Source organism: Anthonomus grandis, chromosome 3 (genome assembly GCF_022605725.1).
Source record: "Anthonomus grandis grandis chromosome 3, icAntGran1.3, whole genome shotgun sequence".
In the NCBI taxonomy this organism is placed as follows: domain Eukaryota; kingdom Metazoa; phylum Arthropoda; class Insecta; order Coleoptera; family Curculionidae; genus Anthonomus; species Anthonomus grandis.
Genome location: NC_065548.1, coordinates 18,494,985 through 18,513,930, shown reverse-complemented (window position 1 = coordinate 18,513,930; position 18,946 = coordinate 18,494,985). Strand labels below are relative to the sequence as shown.

Here is an 18,946-nt window from a genome sequence, read left to right as displayed (position 1 = left end):
CGAAAATATCCGTTCAAATTCCAACAAATTTTAATCCATTTTATTATCTTAATCCATTGATACGAAATTAAAATGTCAATAAAAAGCCGATCTGTGATATTTGAGCATAAATAAACTGACAAAGAAGTTGCAGTAAAAAAAGAAAGTAAAATGGTAAACAAAAATAAAATATGGTATGGATAAATATTCACGTGCACCGTGGTTCATTCACCGATTTAAATGAATATTTAAATGTTTTATTAATTAACAATAACCGTAAATTATAATAAGAAATTATTAATGTATTCTTCAATAAACTCATTTAGCATGACCGGCGTATTCTCACATAAACAATGATTCGTGGATTGATAAAAAAAAACTTTAAGCTTATCATAAATTACGTTTTATCATTAAAAAGCCTGTAAACGAACTTTTAAAATCCTTTAGGAAGGTAATTTAGGAGACATCACTTTAATGCAAAAAAAAACCGTTATATATATATATATATTATATATATATAACCGTTATATATATATATATATATATATATATATATATATATATATATATATATATATATATATGTATTAAGTACCAATTATATTTTTTTTAAATTTAATATGATCCCCATCATAATATAATAAGATTAATAAAGACCCCTTTCTACTGGGTTTTGCCTTACCGTATTTCCACATTTTGACTTTTTACAGATATCGCATAAATATGGTTTTGAGATTTACTAGTTTGTATACACTTCTCCTTTACCATTAATGGCTTCTTTCTTAGAACATTGAAAAACTAGGATCAGTAAACAACAACACAACTTTATTTGAGTTCAAATGTGCTGTCTGTTTAAGACAGCAGGAAGAGTTTTTCCTTTATTCTGGGCCACCCGGTATATGTCCAGACTGAAATTATAACATGTTTCCAATCATGTCATCTCCCATAGTATATTAAAATAACACGTAAAAAGTTAATTAATTTCGAACCAAAACAAGTTTCTAATGCATGTATAATGGATATCTCAAAGTTCATATCTATAGCAAAAACAGTAACGTCAATCATCCAATTTATGCATTTATCTTACTAATAATAGAAATTAACTGCTAGTTGATAATAAGCAATTAGCAGAGTTAGTTTAATATTTCTTTAAGTTAGACACATTTTTTATGAAAACGTCTGGTATGACAAGTTTCATTTTGATATTTTTTTACGAATTTAAAAAAAATATATTATAATAATAATCATAGACTTATACAAATAGGCAATATTTAGCTATATAGCTTCTCTCACATATAACCTACCTGCAAAGAAAGAAAGAAAGAATATAAGAATTAAGTTCAAATAAAGAAAAAATTTAAAGCCAATAACAATCCAAAATAGTAACAAATATGGATTTTCTTAACGAAATTATACTTGATAGTGACTTCTCCGTCCTGAAAGTTCCATCAATCGTGAATGTCAATAACTATACTCACAATATTATATGCCCATCTAAGCAATTAAGAACTTTATTCACTCATTGTCACAAACAAAAAAAACCCATACACCAAATAAGAAAACATAAAAAATAACATAATGATCCAAAATACCTAGAGGTCCAGACATATGAAATTTTCATCACAATCACAATTAAGGAGGACAAGGATAAGGAGATGAAGGCTTTTATTTTACCTAATTTTTTATTTTCTCTTAATATGATAGTAAGGGGATAAAAAATCATGTAAATGTTGTTGTTTCGTTTGAAAGTTCTAGCCAAACACATTTTTCGTCAGACTTTTAGAGTCACGTATTAAAAACATCTTTTGAAAAAAAATTCAAATGTATGAAGCCCAAGTGAGGTATTCAGTCAAACAGGTATCTGGTGACTGTCAGAACGTAAACAATTTTTTTTCTGCAGCACATCTGTTAGGAGTAAACAATGAGTAAAGACTAGAAATTGTATTTCCCAACATAGAGCATGGATCCCGACATGGGCAACCATCGTAAAACTTTTAATTTTTCCGACACTGGTATATATATTTAATAATTGAATACAAATCTGCTGCAAATTATTTACAATCGCTGAATTCGGTTTATTGTAGAAACGTCCATACATGGTCATAAATAGGACAGCCGTAATTAAATATCGAAAATACCAGAGACTCATACAGAGGTTTTCCTAACCTAAGTTTAGAAACCCAATCAAAAATATTTATGAGAAACAACAGAGGTCCCAATATTGAGCCCTGTGGTACACCAGTATAAATAAAGACTTGGTTGATAACTTGTCATTAAAAACGACACTTAGTTTTTATTTAAAAGATAAGTTTCAAAAAACTTAATTAAAATATCATCAAATGCAGGAAATTTTAATTTGGTTAAGTCAAGTCAAAAAAGCTTTATTATCATAAGACATGGATCTTCTTGATAAAGCGAATATAAATTATCCTTGTTCAAAAGCTTAATTTTACAAAAAACATGAAATTAAAATATAATATAAAAAACATAAATAGTAATAACATTAAAAACTATCACAATAAAATTCATTTAAGCTATAATAGGGTCTACCAGCTAACTAGGGTCTATCTTCTAACTTTATTTCTAAACATTTTTAGGGAAGAAACGGCGCACAAGTTATTTGATAGATGATTGTAGTTCTTAATGCTTTCGTTATCAATTTACCTTTTTACCAATGTTGAGGTATGGGTAACTGTAGTTTTGAGGAATTTCTAGTCATATAAGTGACATTGTTAGGCTAAAACCTGTGTCGATATTTATGGATCCTTGTCACGGTTTGGAGAACAATTAATCCATATAGAGTTAAAATGCATTGGTTTTTAAACAAGGGCTTACAGTGTTCCCTACTGGCTGCGCCGCAAATGTATCGTATAACTCATTTCTGCAACACCAAAAAAATAACTCCATGAGGCCCTGACCAGAGAACCTTCAAAAACAAAGACCATATCTCAACCTTGACTCTATTAAGGCATAGTACACTGATTTTGCCATTAGACGTCCTAACTCAATGGCTGTCAGCGAAACATCCGGAATCTAATAGCGAAACATCCGGATGATACCTTCTTTGAAAGATTTATAATATGAAGTTTAAAACTCGATTCAGTATCAACCAAAACTCCTAAGAATTTAGTCTTAAGCCGAGATGCAACAAAAAGAAATATTATGAAGAATAGGGAGCCCCACCTGACACTTGAATGACAAAATATTTGTTTTGGAGAAGTTTAGCAATAGAAGATTGGAATCACACCAGGACTTAACCTTTTGAAGATCTGTGAGAATAGCATCTTTAAAGCTTAGTTGATCACAGCAATGCCATAAAATTGTGGTGTCGTCTGCGAATAAAGTGAACTTCCCAATTATATCAAGAGATGTAATATCATTTATAAAAAGTGAAAATAGTATGGGGCCGAAAACTGACCCCTGAGGAACACCCCAATTATTTTCTGATATCTCAGATGTAGAAGATCCAATCAAAACCTTCTGGCTACGGCCAGTCAAGTACGACTCTAACCAAGAATGGCACCCCTCTAAAGCCATAGTGGTAGAGTTTTTGCATGAAAATGTGATGATTCACACAGTCAAAAGTCACAGAAAGCCGCTGCATTCACTCCATCAGTATTAATGCTTGAATATATTCCCTCCAAAAACTAAAAAATCGCGTCGTTTGTACAGAGCTGCGTTCGGAACCCAAATTGAAGAGAACCTATAATATTGTTTGCATCAAGAAAAGAAATCACCCTAATTTTAACTAGCCTTTCCATAATTTTGGATAAATTGGAAAGTAAAGAGATGTGTCTATCGTTTTAAGGATCCTCCAAGTGTCCACCTTTGTGAAAAGGAATAATCTTAGCCAATTTTAAACATGTGGAAAAAATACCAGACTGCCAAGAAATATTAAATGATTGGGCTAAGATATTCAAAACGTGGTCAGACAAACCCGTAAACATTTTTATCGATAGGCCATCCATAGACCTGAGCTGCGTTTATTTTTAATGTCCAATATGGCTTGTTTTAGTTCTGTCAAGTGTGTGGGAATGAAGAAAAATGAATTTTTAACGCTTGTAAAATTTAGAAATTAAGAAGGTTGGGTTATATTCTAAGTAAGATTTTCAGCTATAGAACAATAGAATTTATTTAATAAGTTCGGAGATAATTAACTTTCATTATTGCATATGGAAAATTGGTTTTTGTTATGAATATCGTTTAATATTGACCAACTCTTGTTTTGCTTGTTACATGCATTTGTTAGACGATTTCTATAATAGAAATCCTTTGCAAGTTTTATGAATCTTCTATAGATGAAACGATAATTATTAAAATAAGTATGAAAGTAGTGGTTATCAGTGAATTTCCTAATGTAATAAAGAATTCTAAGGTTTTTAGAGGACGACTTTAATCCTTTTGTATAGCATGGTTTCTTATTTCTTATTTTAATTTTTCTAACAGGAAACGCCTGGTTAAAAAACTATATTAAGTTAGTGTGAAGTTTTCCTATAGGATCTGTAGACATCAAAACATCTTCCCAAGAAGCATTATTACATCGCTGATAAAACCTATCAAAGTTTGTTGTACTAAATATTCTACCATACTTAAATCTTGCTGGTTTTTCTACAGAAGCCATGTCAAATTCACATAGAATAGCATAATGATCCGACAAGGCTGCATTAATGACAGAAAACTTCAGAACATACATAGGCTATTAATGTAGACGAAAACTGTGTTACACGACTTTTAACATGCATTACTAAATTAAAAGTATTAAACAAATTAGTCAGTCTTATGGTTGTGGCTACATTCGAGTCATAAAAATTTATGTTTAAATGACCCGCTAATATCATCGTCGAAGATGTTGGAAATATTGATAGCAGTGTTTCTAGTTTATTAAAAAACAGGTCAAAATCTGAGTTAGGGGATCGGTATATACAAATGACATAAATATTTAACAATTTTGAGGAGATGACACAGAATTCAAAGATTTTTTTTCTCTAACAGATAATCATGCATTAGCACAAGTTAAAAACAACTTACATTTCAAAAACTTTCATTCGCGAAAATCATACAGCCGCCATAGGCAGATCTAGCTCTGCAGAATGAAGACAGTGTGGTGTAGCCAGGAATACTGATTAACTCGCCCTCTTTAAGCCAGTGCTTAGTTATTAATTGGAGGTTTGGGTATTTACATTTATCAATAAAAAGGTGCAGTTTACTGGTTTTATTTCTAAGCGATTGGATATTTAAAAGTAAAAGGGAGAGATAGTTTTTACAAGCTTACAAGATATTTTCAGAGTACGAGTTGTTCTTGGAAAATTTAATTGAACTATACTACTTAATTCACTATTAATTATTATTATCTACATTAAATACGTCAAGGTTATTATCATTCTTATCTTCAAGTCTCAATTTTTTTTTATTTACTTGTCTTGGGGTAGAATATTTGTCTGGATTTCACCAAAAAATGAGTACAGATTTAATAGTAGATACCCAAATTCGGGTCCGGGTATTTTTGCCCCTAGTTATTATAACCTTCCTAGTAGGAATCATTAGGCACTATGTTTTAATACTTTTAGCCAGTCAGAAAAAGGTGGAGACCCAACAGTTTCAAGACAGCCAATTAATTCTTGGAGCAAGAATCTTAAGGGAGAATGCCAAGTATATCCCAAAAGCGGCATTTCTCTCTAGCATACAGGTATTCAACAAAGAACAGGATGGCTACCTAACTCAAAAGAGACCTGCAGTCACTCAGAATATGATGACAGACCCATCAATGATGACTGATGTAGTCAAAGGTAATTTAACCAATGTATTACCAATGATTATAGTTAGAGGTTGGATTAACTGGATGTTTTCCGGCTTCATTACAACCAAAATACCATTTCCGTTGACATTAAGGTTTAAATCTATGCTTCAAAGAGGAATTAAATTGTCTCACGTGGATGCTTCATAGGTCTCTTCTGCCTCAAGGTATTTTCTATTTTTTTTTTGTTTAAGGAGCATTTATGCCTTAGTTCTTGGAGAGAATAATGCTGCTGATCAGTCTAGGCAAATGCAGGACCAGATGTCAGGAGCAACAATGGCAAGATCCTAAGGTAGCATTTAAATCAGAGTGGGAAGCATTAGAAATTGTAGATTATCAATGGGCATTAAGTGATATTGAGAGTAAATTAATAGGAGGTGAAAAAGTAGTTTAATAAGGTTTCATGTTGTAAGTAAATTAAGGTAAATTTGCCCACATTATTTTATGTTGAGTTTTTTTGTTACCAAATTTGAATGTTATAAAAAGGAATTATGTATAACTAATGCACATTTAACTTGAGATTTAAATAACAATATTCAAAAGAATTTTGTAAAGATAAAATACAGTATCTAAAAAAATGCATAGCTCAGAAATAATGGTAATTTATTAATACTTATAAGGTTTAATGTTAAGTTCAACAAATAAAGTTTGGTTTGTGAGTACACCCTGATCCAAAGAATATATTTTAATATTAAAAAGAAATATCTTCAGACAAGTTACTATATAATGCTACAAAAAATGTTGGTGGCTACATTTGATCTATCGGAAAAGAGATGATCAACAAATTTTATATTTATCCAGTAATTTTAATCGTGTCTCTAAATAATCGTGTATATCGTGAATATAAACTTTTTTTTACATATTAACATGATTTATTAGGACAAAACGCGTCAGCCTATAAGAAATTTTATTTGATTATTATGCACCATAATGAAAACAGTTCATCCTGAGCAGAAGTCATCAAAAAAATAAATAAAGCATTTGAATTGTTTCTGATACTAAAATTCTTTAAAAAAAAATAGGATCTGCTGCATCTCTTTAAATGAAAAAATCAAGTTTTTCATAAAGGCTTAGCCTTTACATTAGATGCTATCGAAGACGATAAGAAGGTTTGGGGTAATCAATATGAAGAAAAAGAGAATAAGGTGCAGGAAGAGTATAAATGGTCAAGTATCGTTATTTACTAGATGCTCCAACAACTTCAATATTTAAAGTAGTAGACTAAGCTCCACGGAATTCATAATACCAACACAAGTAACATATATTATAAGACAAATTTTGTAAGAAGTTTTGGCAAGAAATGTGAAAAATTTTAATTCTTTGGAATAAGTGGTATTGGATCTACGATTTAATTATACAAATAAATTTTAGTAACAGTTTTTAATATTTCCGGATATTTAAGACGTTATTAACGTTAACATTATATCATCCTAACTTCTTATTTGAAATAAAGGCTATCAAGAATGATCACAGATTATGGAACTTGATGGAGCAAGATTTGAACCTGTTGACTTATTATTAGTGGTTATGGAGTTCTCCAATGTAGTTAATGGTTATAATGCATTTTAATGTATGCAGCAAATTAATGAGGACTTAGACATATGATCAGGACGTACGTAATGATCAGGGCGGCATGGGATAATTTTGCCGATAAGAGCACATACTCAGAGGTTCTAATACAATTAAAAAAAAATTATTCAAAAAAGTGTTCTTTCTTATTCAGCATTAGCAAATTTTGGTGTTATTTTTTATGAGGTCTTAAACTTTTAAGTACATGTTAATTAAATCTTAACTTGCATTTATGCTTTGTTTGAAAGTTCGTATCAATTTAAATATGATGTGCCCAATAATATAAAATTAATGCTTGTAGAAGCTCGCGTTTAGTTACAGCTAGATTACTGCAACATTGTTTTTTAGAATTTCCTTACTCTTAAAATCAAAAACGATTAGCTCAAAATGCCTCTTGGAGATATATGGAGATATGGAACATAACACTAACATATGTTCAAAAAAAAATACTAACATAGGAACAGAGAGCAGCTTTAAGTTTTGGTCAGTTTGTTTATAGAATTTACAAGTGTAGGTACCTTAAATATTGTTAAGATTATTTCACAGTAAGACAAGATCGACATAGTCATAGTCTAAGAAACATCATAAGATTTCGAATACTATTGCATAGAACTAAATGTTTAAAAAACTCATTTACCTATGAAGTATTTTTCAGGTAGCATGGAAGAGCACATTATGTGAATGTTCTCTTTTATGTAATATTTCGTTAGTGTATAATAGACGATTATTTATTATTATTATTATTTATCATATTTAACATATCTTTTTCTAAAATTTATATAAGTACAATTTAAATCACAAAGAGCAGATAAAATTTTATAATAAGAGACTACTGTAACGCTTTTTTTAAATTAAGACTTGTTAGAAATCAATGTAACATGAAGATTATCACTCTGTAACACTGACGTTTTACCACATGATTATTTATTTAAAAAATATATATATACCAAAATAGAGGTTTTTCAAATTAAAGGCACTAAACATACCTTCAAATTTCTCATACAATCGAAAATCCAATTTTTCAGGCACAAATTTTGGTCGTTGTACCCGAGCCTCAAGCTCTGCTCTACTCAAAGATGTTGATTTTTGCAATGCAGCGCCATCTGAAATAGTACCTACATCCAATGGTACTGACATTATTCTTCTATAGGTAGGTAAACCACCTGAAAAAAACTCTCCTTAAAAACTAATTATTCAACTTTTGACCACTAAACTTTTAATCCACTAAGAATTTTAAGACTGCACGGAAATTTTTACTATTTATTTTTTGCTCTTACCCAATCAGAAATGTGTATTTGAATAATGCGGGATCACGTTGCAACAAAAAAAACCCAAATAAAATCAATGTTTAATGTCGGTATTTAAATGACGCCCCCATATTGATAGGTTTAATTCCATATGTTTTTGTTCATGACATATACATTTAACAGACTATTAACAGCAGATATACATGTTTATGTTTAAACATTGTATATATCCGATTTCATTTTAGGTTTTAGGATAGTTAATACAAAATTATATTATTCTTTGAAAATTATACAAAATATACAAAAATTTATTTGGTATATTATGCAAAACTTTCTGCTTATTGGCTTTATCAGAGCAGAATATTTACTTAAAATGGAAACTATCGAAAAAAAAATCCATGGAAGTATTTTTTAGGAAAATTTTAAGCGTATTATGTTTTTTTAAAATTCTTTATAAATATTATTTATTAATTTTCTACGGAATAAAATATGGTTGTAGACATAATGTGATAAAATTTATTTACATAATGTAAATAAATTTTATTAATCAATTGTGAAGAATTAAATCATTAAAATGTAAAAAAAAATCATATGTCATTAAAACGTTATAAAGAAACGTCATTAAAAATTTGTCTGGCATTTCTATAATATTATTTGGTTAGCCTGGACATCAATAAAATATATTATATAATTTTTTTTTAAATTCTAATTCCCAAATAATTTATGAAGGAATTTATGAAGGATTAACTTATAAGTTATAAAATAAAAACAAACCAAATTTATTTTTATCAAAGATCTTAAGTTTAAGATTGTCAATAAAAAAATAATCTATTTTAATAAAAGACACAATAGGTCTAACGACGTCACAGATACAAAACATGGGAATTCCTAATCAGGTTTAAGATCCTAATCTGAGCTTAAAATTGAAGTATTTTACTTTTTTTAATAGCTGCATAATTAGTTTTTATTATTTATTTAAGAATTAGTTCATTTACACTTTACTTTTAATACTTATATATTTACCAATATTATTTGTTTCAGAAGTGCCATTCTTGTGAAAATTTTCATCTACTGCTGTACTGTTTAATAAACCCTCTTCACTTTTACTTGGACTTTTGTCATCTGTCATTTCCATTACCCCAGTAGAAAAGCCGGTTCCATCACTCTCTAAGCTTATTTGTGAAGTTTTTGTTACGTCTAGCTTGCTTAGCTTAGTTACTTTTTCCTGCAAATATAAAAGATATGATTAACGGTAAAAGAAAAGTGAGTGTGTTTTTTTGATAAGGTAGCACGAAAAAATGCAAAATAGCATTTTCTTCTTATTATTAAAGTTATACTAAAGTTTTAGGTATAAATTAGACTAAACTTTGATATTTATTATAGCTCCCTTGGTCCTAGACATGTAAGATGACAGTACACCATAAAAAGAGATACAGAAGGAAGGACTAGAAATGAACCCCCAAAAACGAAGGACAAAAACATCAATATTATTAATAATAACAGTCGATAACCGCACCCTTCAACTAGTGGACACAGCATCAAGCTAAGCAAAGGCAACCAGACCGCCGAAATAATGAGCAGAATCAGTTTGGCATGGTCAGCAATTGAAAAACTGGCATATATCCTCAAAGAACCGTAGAGACCAAATAATCTGAAATGGAAAATATACGATGTTTGCTTAGTACCCGTTACGATGTTTGCTTACTACAGGCTCGAGACAGTCACTATGACATAGAAAAGTGCAACTAAGTTTGTCAAGGTGTGATGGAGGAATCAGCTTGAGAAATAGACAAAGAAACAAGGATATCAGGGCAAGAACCAAAGTAAGTGATGTCATAGAACAAACTGCAAAAAACAAGTGACGCTGGGCAGGACACGTTGAAATGATGAGAAATGGAGGAAAATCATTATCGAGACCACGAAGAACAAAGAGAAGCAGTTCCATGCTAAGAGAGCGAGATGACATCCAAAAAAGAGCGAGAGAAAACCGAATGCCCCAGGCACAAAACAGGTCAATATAAAATGAAATAGAAGAGGCCTATATCCAGGAGTGGATTAAGACAGGCTGATAGTGATTAAATCAGTTATAAAAATGTCAACCCTTTTTTATTACTTTATAATTTTTTTATTATATGACTTTATTTCTTGCTTGCTTCTTAATAACGCAGTAGCTGTAATTAGGATTAAGTTATGAGACTTAGGTAAATTCTGAAATCAAGAATGAGTAAATTGTATACAAATTTCTGTTTTCCTGATTTATGTAATAGTTTCTTTGAATCTGTTACAGGAATCCTATTCAATGATCTTTATATTAATATTGATGTGACTCTCAGAAATATACCTGAATAATAAAATGTGTTCTAAATTCAGTCCTAGCAATATTCACAACATAAAGGACATTGTCTGCAATATAAAGAGTAATATTATTGTTTTGCTAAGAATTTCTCTGTGAGCCACTGACAAAACAAAAAGCGTGGTAGTTCCTACGGAACAGGTTAAAGAAGTTATGAATATACGAAATTATCATTATAACTGATAGCCGATTTAGTTTAAGAAATGATCCATATTTGTTTAAAACATCGTTTGAAGTTGTTGGAAATACTATTGGAGGCCTTGCAGGGAAAAAAACGGGATCCTGCAGTTACACTCTGCAACATCGGCAAGATCTTGTACTACATTTTTTAAGATCAGCTTATAATAAAGTTAAATCATTATGATATAAGAGCGTATCCTTTTAATTTGTTTGCCACCCATTTGTCAAGATAACTATATGTTATGGCCCTTGAAATTGAAAATTAATTTCAATATATAGCAATATGTCTAGTGATGTAACTACTACTATTAATTGTTTATTTGAGCGATTTAAATATATACAAATTATTGTATCGTATTAATTGTTTATTTAAGCGATTTAAATTTTAAATATTTGTCAAAAAAAAAATTAAAACCTATTCCTTTTCTTCCAAGTACTCCAGATGCATTTGTAGTGTTAGTGCCTAGTTAATTGACGACGAGAAATTAACCGAAATTTTGACCAAAGTATCAATCAGCTCCAAATCGGCCCAACATTTAATGTCCCAAGTAGAAAACAGATGTGGACACATCTATATGCATCTTATGATAATTAAAAAACCAAGTAAAAGCCCAAATTGACACTTAAAGTAGTGTTTCGATCATAAGCAATGGTTGGTCAAACATTAGAAATAAAAGAAGTATTAACTAAATGGATTACACGCCTAAAGGAGATCTATTTTATTACTTTTCATTTCCGAAGGCACAGAAACACGCTGGAATATACAGGGTGTGTACAATTAAGTCGGCAATTTGATTTTATCTTTGTTAATATTTAAGATACAGGGTCTGTTAAGTTAGCAAACTAGTAGGATTTTTTCCGTTGATTTTCTTTTGATTTGTGTAAAAATATTCAGGGAATTCTATTTAGCAAAAGTATATTTTTTATATTTTCTTGAAAACGCAATGTTCAATTTTTTCCAATTTCTGTTTTTATCATATTAATTAGCAGAAAAAATTCTACTAGTTTGCTAATTTACCCGATCCTATATCGTAAAGAATAACAAAGATTTAATAAATATATTGCTCCTGAGCAGACCACCGTCATTCTGATAGACCAATTGGTTAGTATTAGAGCTGCTTTGGCTAAATTGACGATAAGGTACCCAGGTATTTAGTGGATTGGATGTGCTTCTCATGGAATAAATTTGCTTATGAAGGATACGTAGTACATACATAGAAACGCTTCTTTAAATTAAATCATGTGCCAAACACAGTTTAAAAAAAACAATATGGCTATAGTAAAGTGCAGTGGCTTGCATTGTCAGTATTCAGGCTAACAAACATTGACTCAGAGAGTCTATCATATTGATGAGGAATGTTTTGTTCCTGCTAAAATCAAGAGTTTAGTCTTATCTGATGTGTTTTGGGACCGGAATGATAAATTTCTATTTGTAACAATAAAAATTGGATTGGATTGGAGAAATGTCACTAAGTCTATTTTTGAGTGCAGAAGACGCACCTGTTTAGAAAAATTTAAGACGGTGGATTGAAATTATTTGTACCGATACTTATAATGCATCCTATTTGCTAGATCCGAGGTATAAAGCGAAAAATTGACGAACATAAAAGAGATGTTGTTCTCTCAGTGGATCTTTCTTTAGAAGCCAACACAGGTAATAGAGGAAATTTATAAATAATTTATATTATCTTTAACTACTAAAAAGGACAAAAAAGCGTTACTTCTATATGTGGAATTTCATCTGATGTAATGCCCGTTACTTTGTGGAGTGTATTGAGTGGTCAGTATAGGAAAATCGGACATTGAACACCAAATTTCAGCAATAAGTTTGAAGAGGCTAAATCAGAAGATTTGGTCGAGGATGGATTTAGTGATTTCATTTTCATTCATTTGCCAGAAATCATTGGTATTGTTTCATTTGTTTTTGTCACAAGAAGTATTGAAATGATTATTTATAGTCTAAGAGCTGATGCCAAAATTCGTTCCAATTTGGTGACAAGTAATCTAGGAGAGAGGTATGCAGAGATTATTTGCCGATAAATCTTTTAGCCACGGTTCTTTGCATCAGCAGCATTTGAAGGAACACAGAAATATATTATCTAAATATATATTTTTGACATCCATAGAGTGGATATGCTTTATTCTATCAATATTACTAAATGCATCTTATCATTTATAACTGGTCTCAACGTCATGTTTAAGGCTAAGGCCCTGGACTGTGGAGCCACGAGTTTCTGATGATTAAATGTTTTCGTCATTTGCTAGTTCCTCGTGTGTCGTCGCTGCAAATTAATTCAAATTATGCCTTGCACACGGACGTATCAGCAGTGAACTTATAATTAGTTATTAAGAGATCGCCAAGTGATTTTTGGTTTCTGTTGATTTTTTTAATAAAATAGATTAATGAACAGAAATAAAATGTAAAATTTATTTAAAAAATAAACAAATTTTCTTGGATAAAGGCAACAATAGGGCAGATCAACAATGGAAATCATTTAAAAGAAAAACGGCTTTTAATGATCAGGAACTTAGAACATTGAAAGGCCTTTTAATGTTCTAAGATCAGGAACGTCTATAAATCAGTTTAGTGAGAGTTGGCGGACATCAGGAAATCATTTCACGAAATCTAGGTATGTGAAATAGTTCTTTTTTAAGTAGTTCCTAGCTTTTTCTTGACACCAACATCAATCAAACTTATAGACATTTCAAAATTGAAATTACTATTTTATCATTGCAAACTACTTATACTCGACAAAATATTTTTTTCTCTTAATTCAAAATTTTAATTCTCCGTTCTATGAATTTTTGCATAATTGCAGGATCAGGGCCCCGTTCGTTCTGTAAAATATTTTTGCATTATCCAGGTAAAAGTAATACAGGTTATATTTCCTCTAAGTTGATGTGGATCCTATATTTCTTCCTTCCGCCTCCATACTTGGTATTGTAGTAGTAGAAAATATCCATTTTATTCAGATGGTTCATAATTTTTCACAAAACAATTGGATATAGTGAAAATAAACAGGGTCAAAAAAGGTTAAATGTTTTTAATACACGCCTTTATTTACAATAAAAAATTAAATAATTAGAAATTAAGTCCTTAAAAAGTCATTTCTTAAAACGTTATTTCTATTTTTAGTCTTACAATTATGAAATTTCGAAAATATTTTTTTTTTAATTATTAAAAGTATTTATATTATAGATTATAAATATTTTTTATAAATATAAAAAAATAAGATAAGAAGATGGCGTTAATCTAATCAGTTACGTCAACCGATAAACACAAAATCGACATTAATAACGTGCCAATAAAAAAATTATTAATTAAGACCATAAATCAATAATATTAAGGCTTATAATTATCTTAGACAAAAGTTAAAACTGCAGTATTGGTTTATGAGGTCAAGTAATAATTTTTTATTAGGTTTGCAAAGCAAATAATACGTAGGATTAATGACATATGCAAAGCTGTATTTATATTATTAATAGTTTAAGGTAAAAAAATCTGAAAATAAAAATAATCTTAGAATAAAATTCAAAAAATTTATTAAATAATTATGTAAAAATCCCTGGCTAAATTTAATTTGTGCACCCTGACGGTTTTAAAGTACGTTTTTCATAAGTTGCCTAAAAACATTTAATTATAAGCACCGGGTGCTAACATTTACCTGATCGATCCTAGCTCTATATTCATTTAATTTAAATATATTGAGCGGCTGAAACACATCGGAAAGTGAATGAAAATCTTCATTTCCGCCATTCTCGATGGATGGTGTCACATCCGCCTGTCGCTCCTCGAATCCATCTAGAGTTTGTTCAATTAACGGTGGCATATCGGAAATAACTGTCGAAATGGAATCGTGATTTAAACCATTTAAACCTGCTGGGGTAAGCGCTAGGGTAAAATTTGATTCCGAGCTAAAATATTAAAATCAGTCATGTATAAAGTTTGTTATCTCTTCTTTTGTTTTGATAAAAATCAAAAATTCATTTGCGTTTAATGGTATTAAGTTAATACCTAATTGTTTAATAAAAAAGTAAGGATCATGCACATTTAAGTTATGCTGTAGTTTTTATTAAAATATTCTTCATATTCTTAACCTCAGACTGTATATGAAGCTTTAGGAAGATTAATATTAAACATAATTTCTAATTATATTATTAGAATAGCTCGTTTTTAAGAATTTATAACCTAACTAGCATTACTGGATGGATTTTCAGAGAGATAGTTATTCTAGCTGAATTGCTTTAATTAATTAAATTATTCATTTTTCAATTTTTCTTTTAATACCGATTTATAATTGATGATTAAATTCATTTTGAGAAAAAGTAACCATAATAATCTCTAAAATAATATGTTATCAAATAAGCTAGCATTTAAACTTACTTCTTGTTTTGCTAAAATCATTTAAATATCTTGGAATGTATTAAAAAATAAATTTATATGTACTAATTTAAACTATAAAAACCTTACCTTGAAGTAGTTTTACAAATATCTTTATCTTCATCTTCAATAATCCGACTGCTACTTAAAATAGGTGATGAAATTTTATCGGGATCAGTAGTGGCATCGACGTCTTCAGGTACCACACTAACCCACTCTTCAGTTTTGGACTGCTTTCCTCCTAGCAATCGTTTTTTTAATTTGCCACCTTTTTGCCCTTTTCCTGGCTTACCACCCTCGGATTGTAGATTACCCATCTTAGAAGAGGGTGAAGTTGATAAAGTATATCATGATCTAAAAGAAAATTAAAATTAGGTCATTTAGCACCGCAAGTAATAAAGATTTGTTTAAAAGAAAATTCAGCTGTATCCCAATGCGTTGGTTTAATGAAAAGTATGTAGCATCTAGATAGAGCTTTTGAGCCAAGGTAAATTCTATGACTCTATTTATAATTAAGTGATAAGTATTTACAGTCTATGTCTTGCTTGTAAAAAAAAACATTATACTCTATCACATTATATTAAAACTCTCTCTCTTTAATATCGAAGAAAATATTTACGTATTAGTTAAAACATCAGTATATTATCTACAATACCCTACAATGTCTATATCAGTATTGGACTTTTGCCGAGAAACTTAAAAACTTTGTTGCAATTTGCATTAACTAACCTAAAAGATTATACTTTAAACATCGTAAGTGTATTTATTTAAATTAAAGTAATTTTCTAGAATTATATTAGAATTATTACAAAAGCAGCTAATTTACATAACTTAAATGCATGCTTATTAAAGATAGGTATAACTACAAAAACCATAAAAAAACAAGTAAAATATCGCACCAGAAAAGAATTTAAATGTTTAAAATTTTATCTATTCTTTCTATTTATTTTATTTTTACTTGATTCCCTTTTTTAAAACTGAATTCTATTATTAAAAATTACTCTTTTTTAGTATTCATTAAGATCACTGTAATTCCAATTACTCACAATTCAAAAGTAACAAATAAAAATAAATTGAATTTTTGTAATTAGGTATTAAGAAATCGCAAATTAAAAATCACAATTTTATCAATCATTTCAAGTTACTAATATTTTATTTCTTGCTATTAACATGTCGAAATATGAAATTTGGTACCTGAGGTTTTTTGACACGAGAAATTTGAATTTGTCTTTAATTTAACTATTACTTGTAAAGGGTGCTATCTACGTGTCTTTTATGAGTTTTAACGACTCATGACTTTTTGTACAACCTTGTGTTATATTTTAGGTCAATGAAATGACTTAAAAATAATTTTTACGCAAAATAGGTACTCCATTAGATGTCGCTAGGAGCAACTATTATGCGTTTTGTTTGTGTTGTTTGTTTGGAGAAAGCTAGTCATGAACGGTAAGAACGCTAGATATCGAAGAGGCAGTCCTTAATCTGGTCGAAGAATACCCGGAAAGGGCATCAGCAAGTACTAGCGAGCTTGGAATATTTTAGTTCACAATTTGTTGTATCAGTATCATGTTTAAAGAGTGCAGGCATTGCTGCCTCATCACTTTCCCTTAAATATAAACTTCTGCCGTTGGTTTCTTCAAACCCATTTTTCAAAATGCTTTGTTTGAAAATGTAATCCTGCATACCGGCGAAGCAAATTTCACTGTATGTAATTTTCATAACAGTCATATGTGGTCGAATGAAAATCCACATGCAATAGAGGAATGACATTTTCAAAAATAGTTTTCTGTTAACGTGTGGGCTGGAATCCTGGGCGATTATTTAATTCGTACATTTTTCATTCCGGGAAGATTAATTCGCGAAATATATCGTAAGTTTCTTTAATAAGATGTGCATATTTTACTAGAAAATGAAGAAAACCACGGAATACAATGTGGTTTATTCATGATGGTTTCCAGGCGCATTCTAGCAGCCAAGCGTGAGAGTTTTTAAATCAAAATTTTAATAATCGTTGGGGAGAGCCTAAGTAGTAACCATGGCCTCCGAGGTCGCCAGACCCTAATAGTTTGAATTATATTCTTTGGGGATATCTAAAAACTATTCAAACTATTCAAAATTAAGAAGAACTAAGACATCGAATACTAGACTCTTGTTGAACGATTCAAAACACTCCAGAAATGTTCCCAAGACTATTCAATGTGCAGAAGATTGAACGCCTATTGTGATGTTGATCTGGTGTTTCGCCTCATTTCTATTTAGCGTTCGTGTGTTCAATTTTCTTTAAAAATATTTCATTTTGATTAAAAAAGTTATTTTACAGAATTGTTTCACTTTTTTAAAACACATTCATCGATTATTTCAAACTCAAATATTTTGAAAACGTTTGCTCCTAAAAAAGTACTTTTTTCTTATAAAACTAATTAAAGAATTCATGTTAGGTACAAAGGACTTAAGTCACTTTTTGTCGAAATCCCGAAACATGTTGGTCTTAAGTCAACATTTTTTGCTCGTTCTGGTGATATTAGAGACTTAAGTCGTACCGTTTTTATTTAGGCCCCATAAATTGGTACAAAAGACTTAAGTAAAAAAAAAATTTCTGGTCTGGTAATAGAGTCTTAAGTTTACATAAGACCTTCGTACCAAAACATTGTATAAGTAAAGTGTTGTCATAATGACTTAAGTCAATTTAAGTCCTTTATATCAAAACATTATTTTTAAATTTAAAATTGCATTGCTGACTTAAGACTTTCGTATCAATTTATCATTATTATGTATGTGGAATTTACACGTGGATAGAAATTTATGTGTAGTCGTTGTTTATCGTAGAAAATCGTTGAGTATACATGAGTGCAAGAAGTAAAATTATTTTGCAATTGGCAAGAAAATGTGAAGAAACAGGTAAATATAATTGTTATAATTTTTAAAATTGTCTTATGTTTATTATTAGTAAAGTATTTTAATACGACATAACATAACCCCATTATAAATTTACAAAAATATAAATTATTAATTCCAGTTATTTCACACTCCCATACACCGGATAATGATCACGAAGAAATGCCTAATACTGATCACCCAAGTTACAAAATCTTAATGCCTTCCAACTGTTAATTCGGATTTTTCAAATATTTTGGACTTTGATGAGAGTTTTTGGGTGAAAATTATATACAGTTGGATACAGCAAAAAATAAAGGTGAATGCTTTTAAAACGGTATAGTAAAAGAACCATTTTTGCTTGTAATTTTATCGTGTATGTTACTGACTAATTTTACATTTCTAGTTATCGGCGATACAATAAATAAAAGTTTAGCTGTGTCGCTAACAGAAGATCCGATCCCAGATATAGAGTCTGTAACATCATCGCCAGCCCCTTCACTGTCGGCAGATTTGACAGCTATCTTAAATTCAGATGACAGTTATGCAGATAAGGACTATTTACCTGG

At 30.0% G+C, this 18,946-nt stretch overlaps 1 protein-coding gene and 1 pseudogene across 3 annotated transcripts in view; one reads left to right on the top strand and one right to left on the bottom strand.

Moving 5' to 3' along the window:
* LOC126733922 (formin-2-like) overlaps positions 1–18,946 on the bottom strand; it is a 46,920-nt gene that overhangs the window by 11,893 nt on the left and 16,081 nt on the right. For all 3 annotated transcript variants that reach the window (XM_050437391.1, XM_050437389.1, XM_050437392.1), the window contains exons 2-5: positions 15,594–15,857; positions 14,788–15,037; positions 9,613–9,814; positions 8,329–8,505 (exon numbers count right to left, since the gene is read on the bottom strand). In XM_050437391.1, coding sequence (XP_050293348.1) covers positions 8,329–8,505; positions 9,613–9,814; positions 14,788–15,037; positions 15,594–15,820 — 856 coding nt within the window. In that variant the 5' untranslated portion in view covers positions 15,821–15,857. The remainder of the gene's footprint in view (positions 1–8,328; positions 8,506–9,612; positions 9,815–14,787; positions 15,038–15,593; positions 15,858–18,946) is intronic.
* LOC126733923 (ER membrane protein complex subunit 3-like) lies at positions 5,435–6,357 on the top strand (annotated as a pseudogene).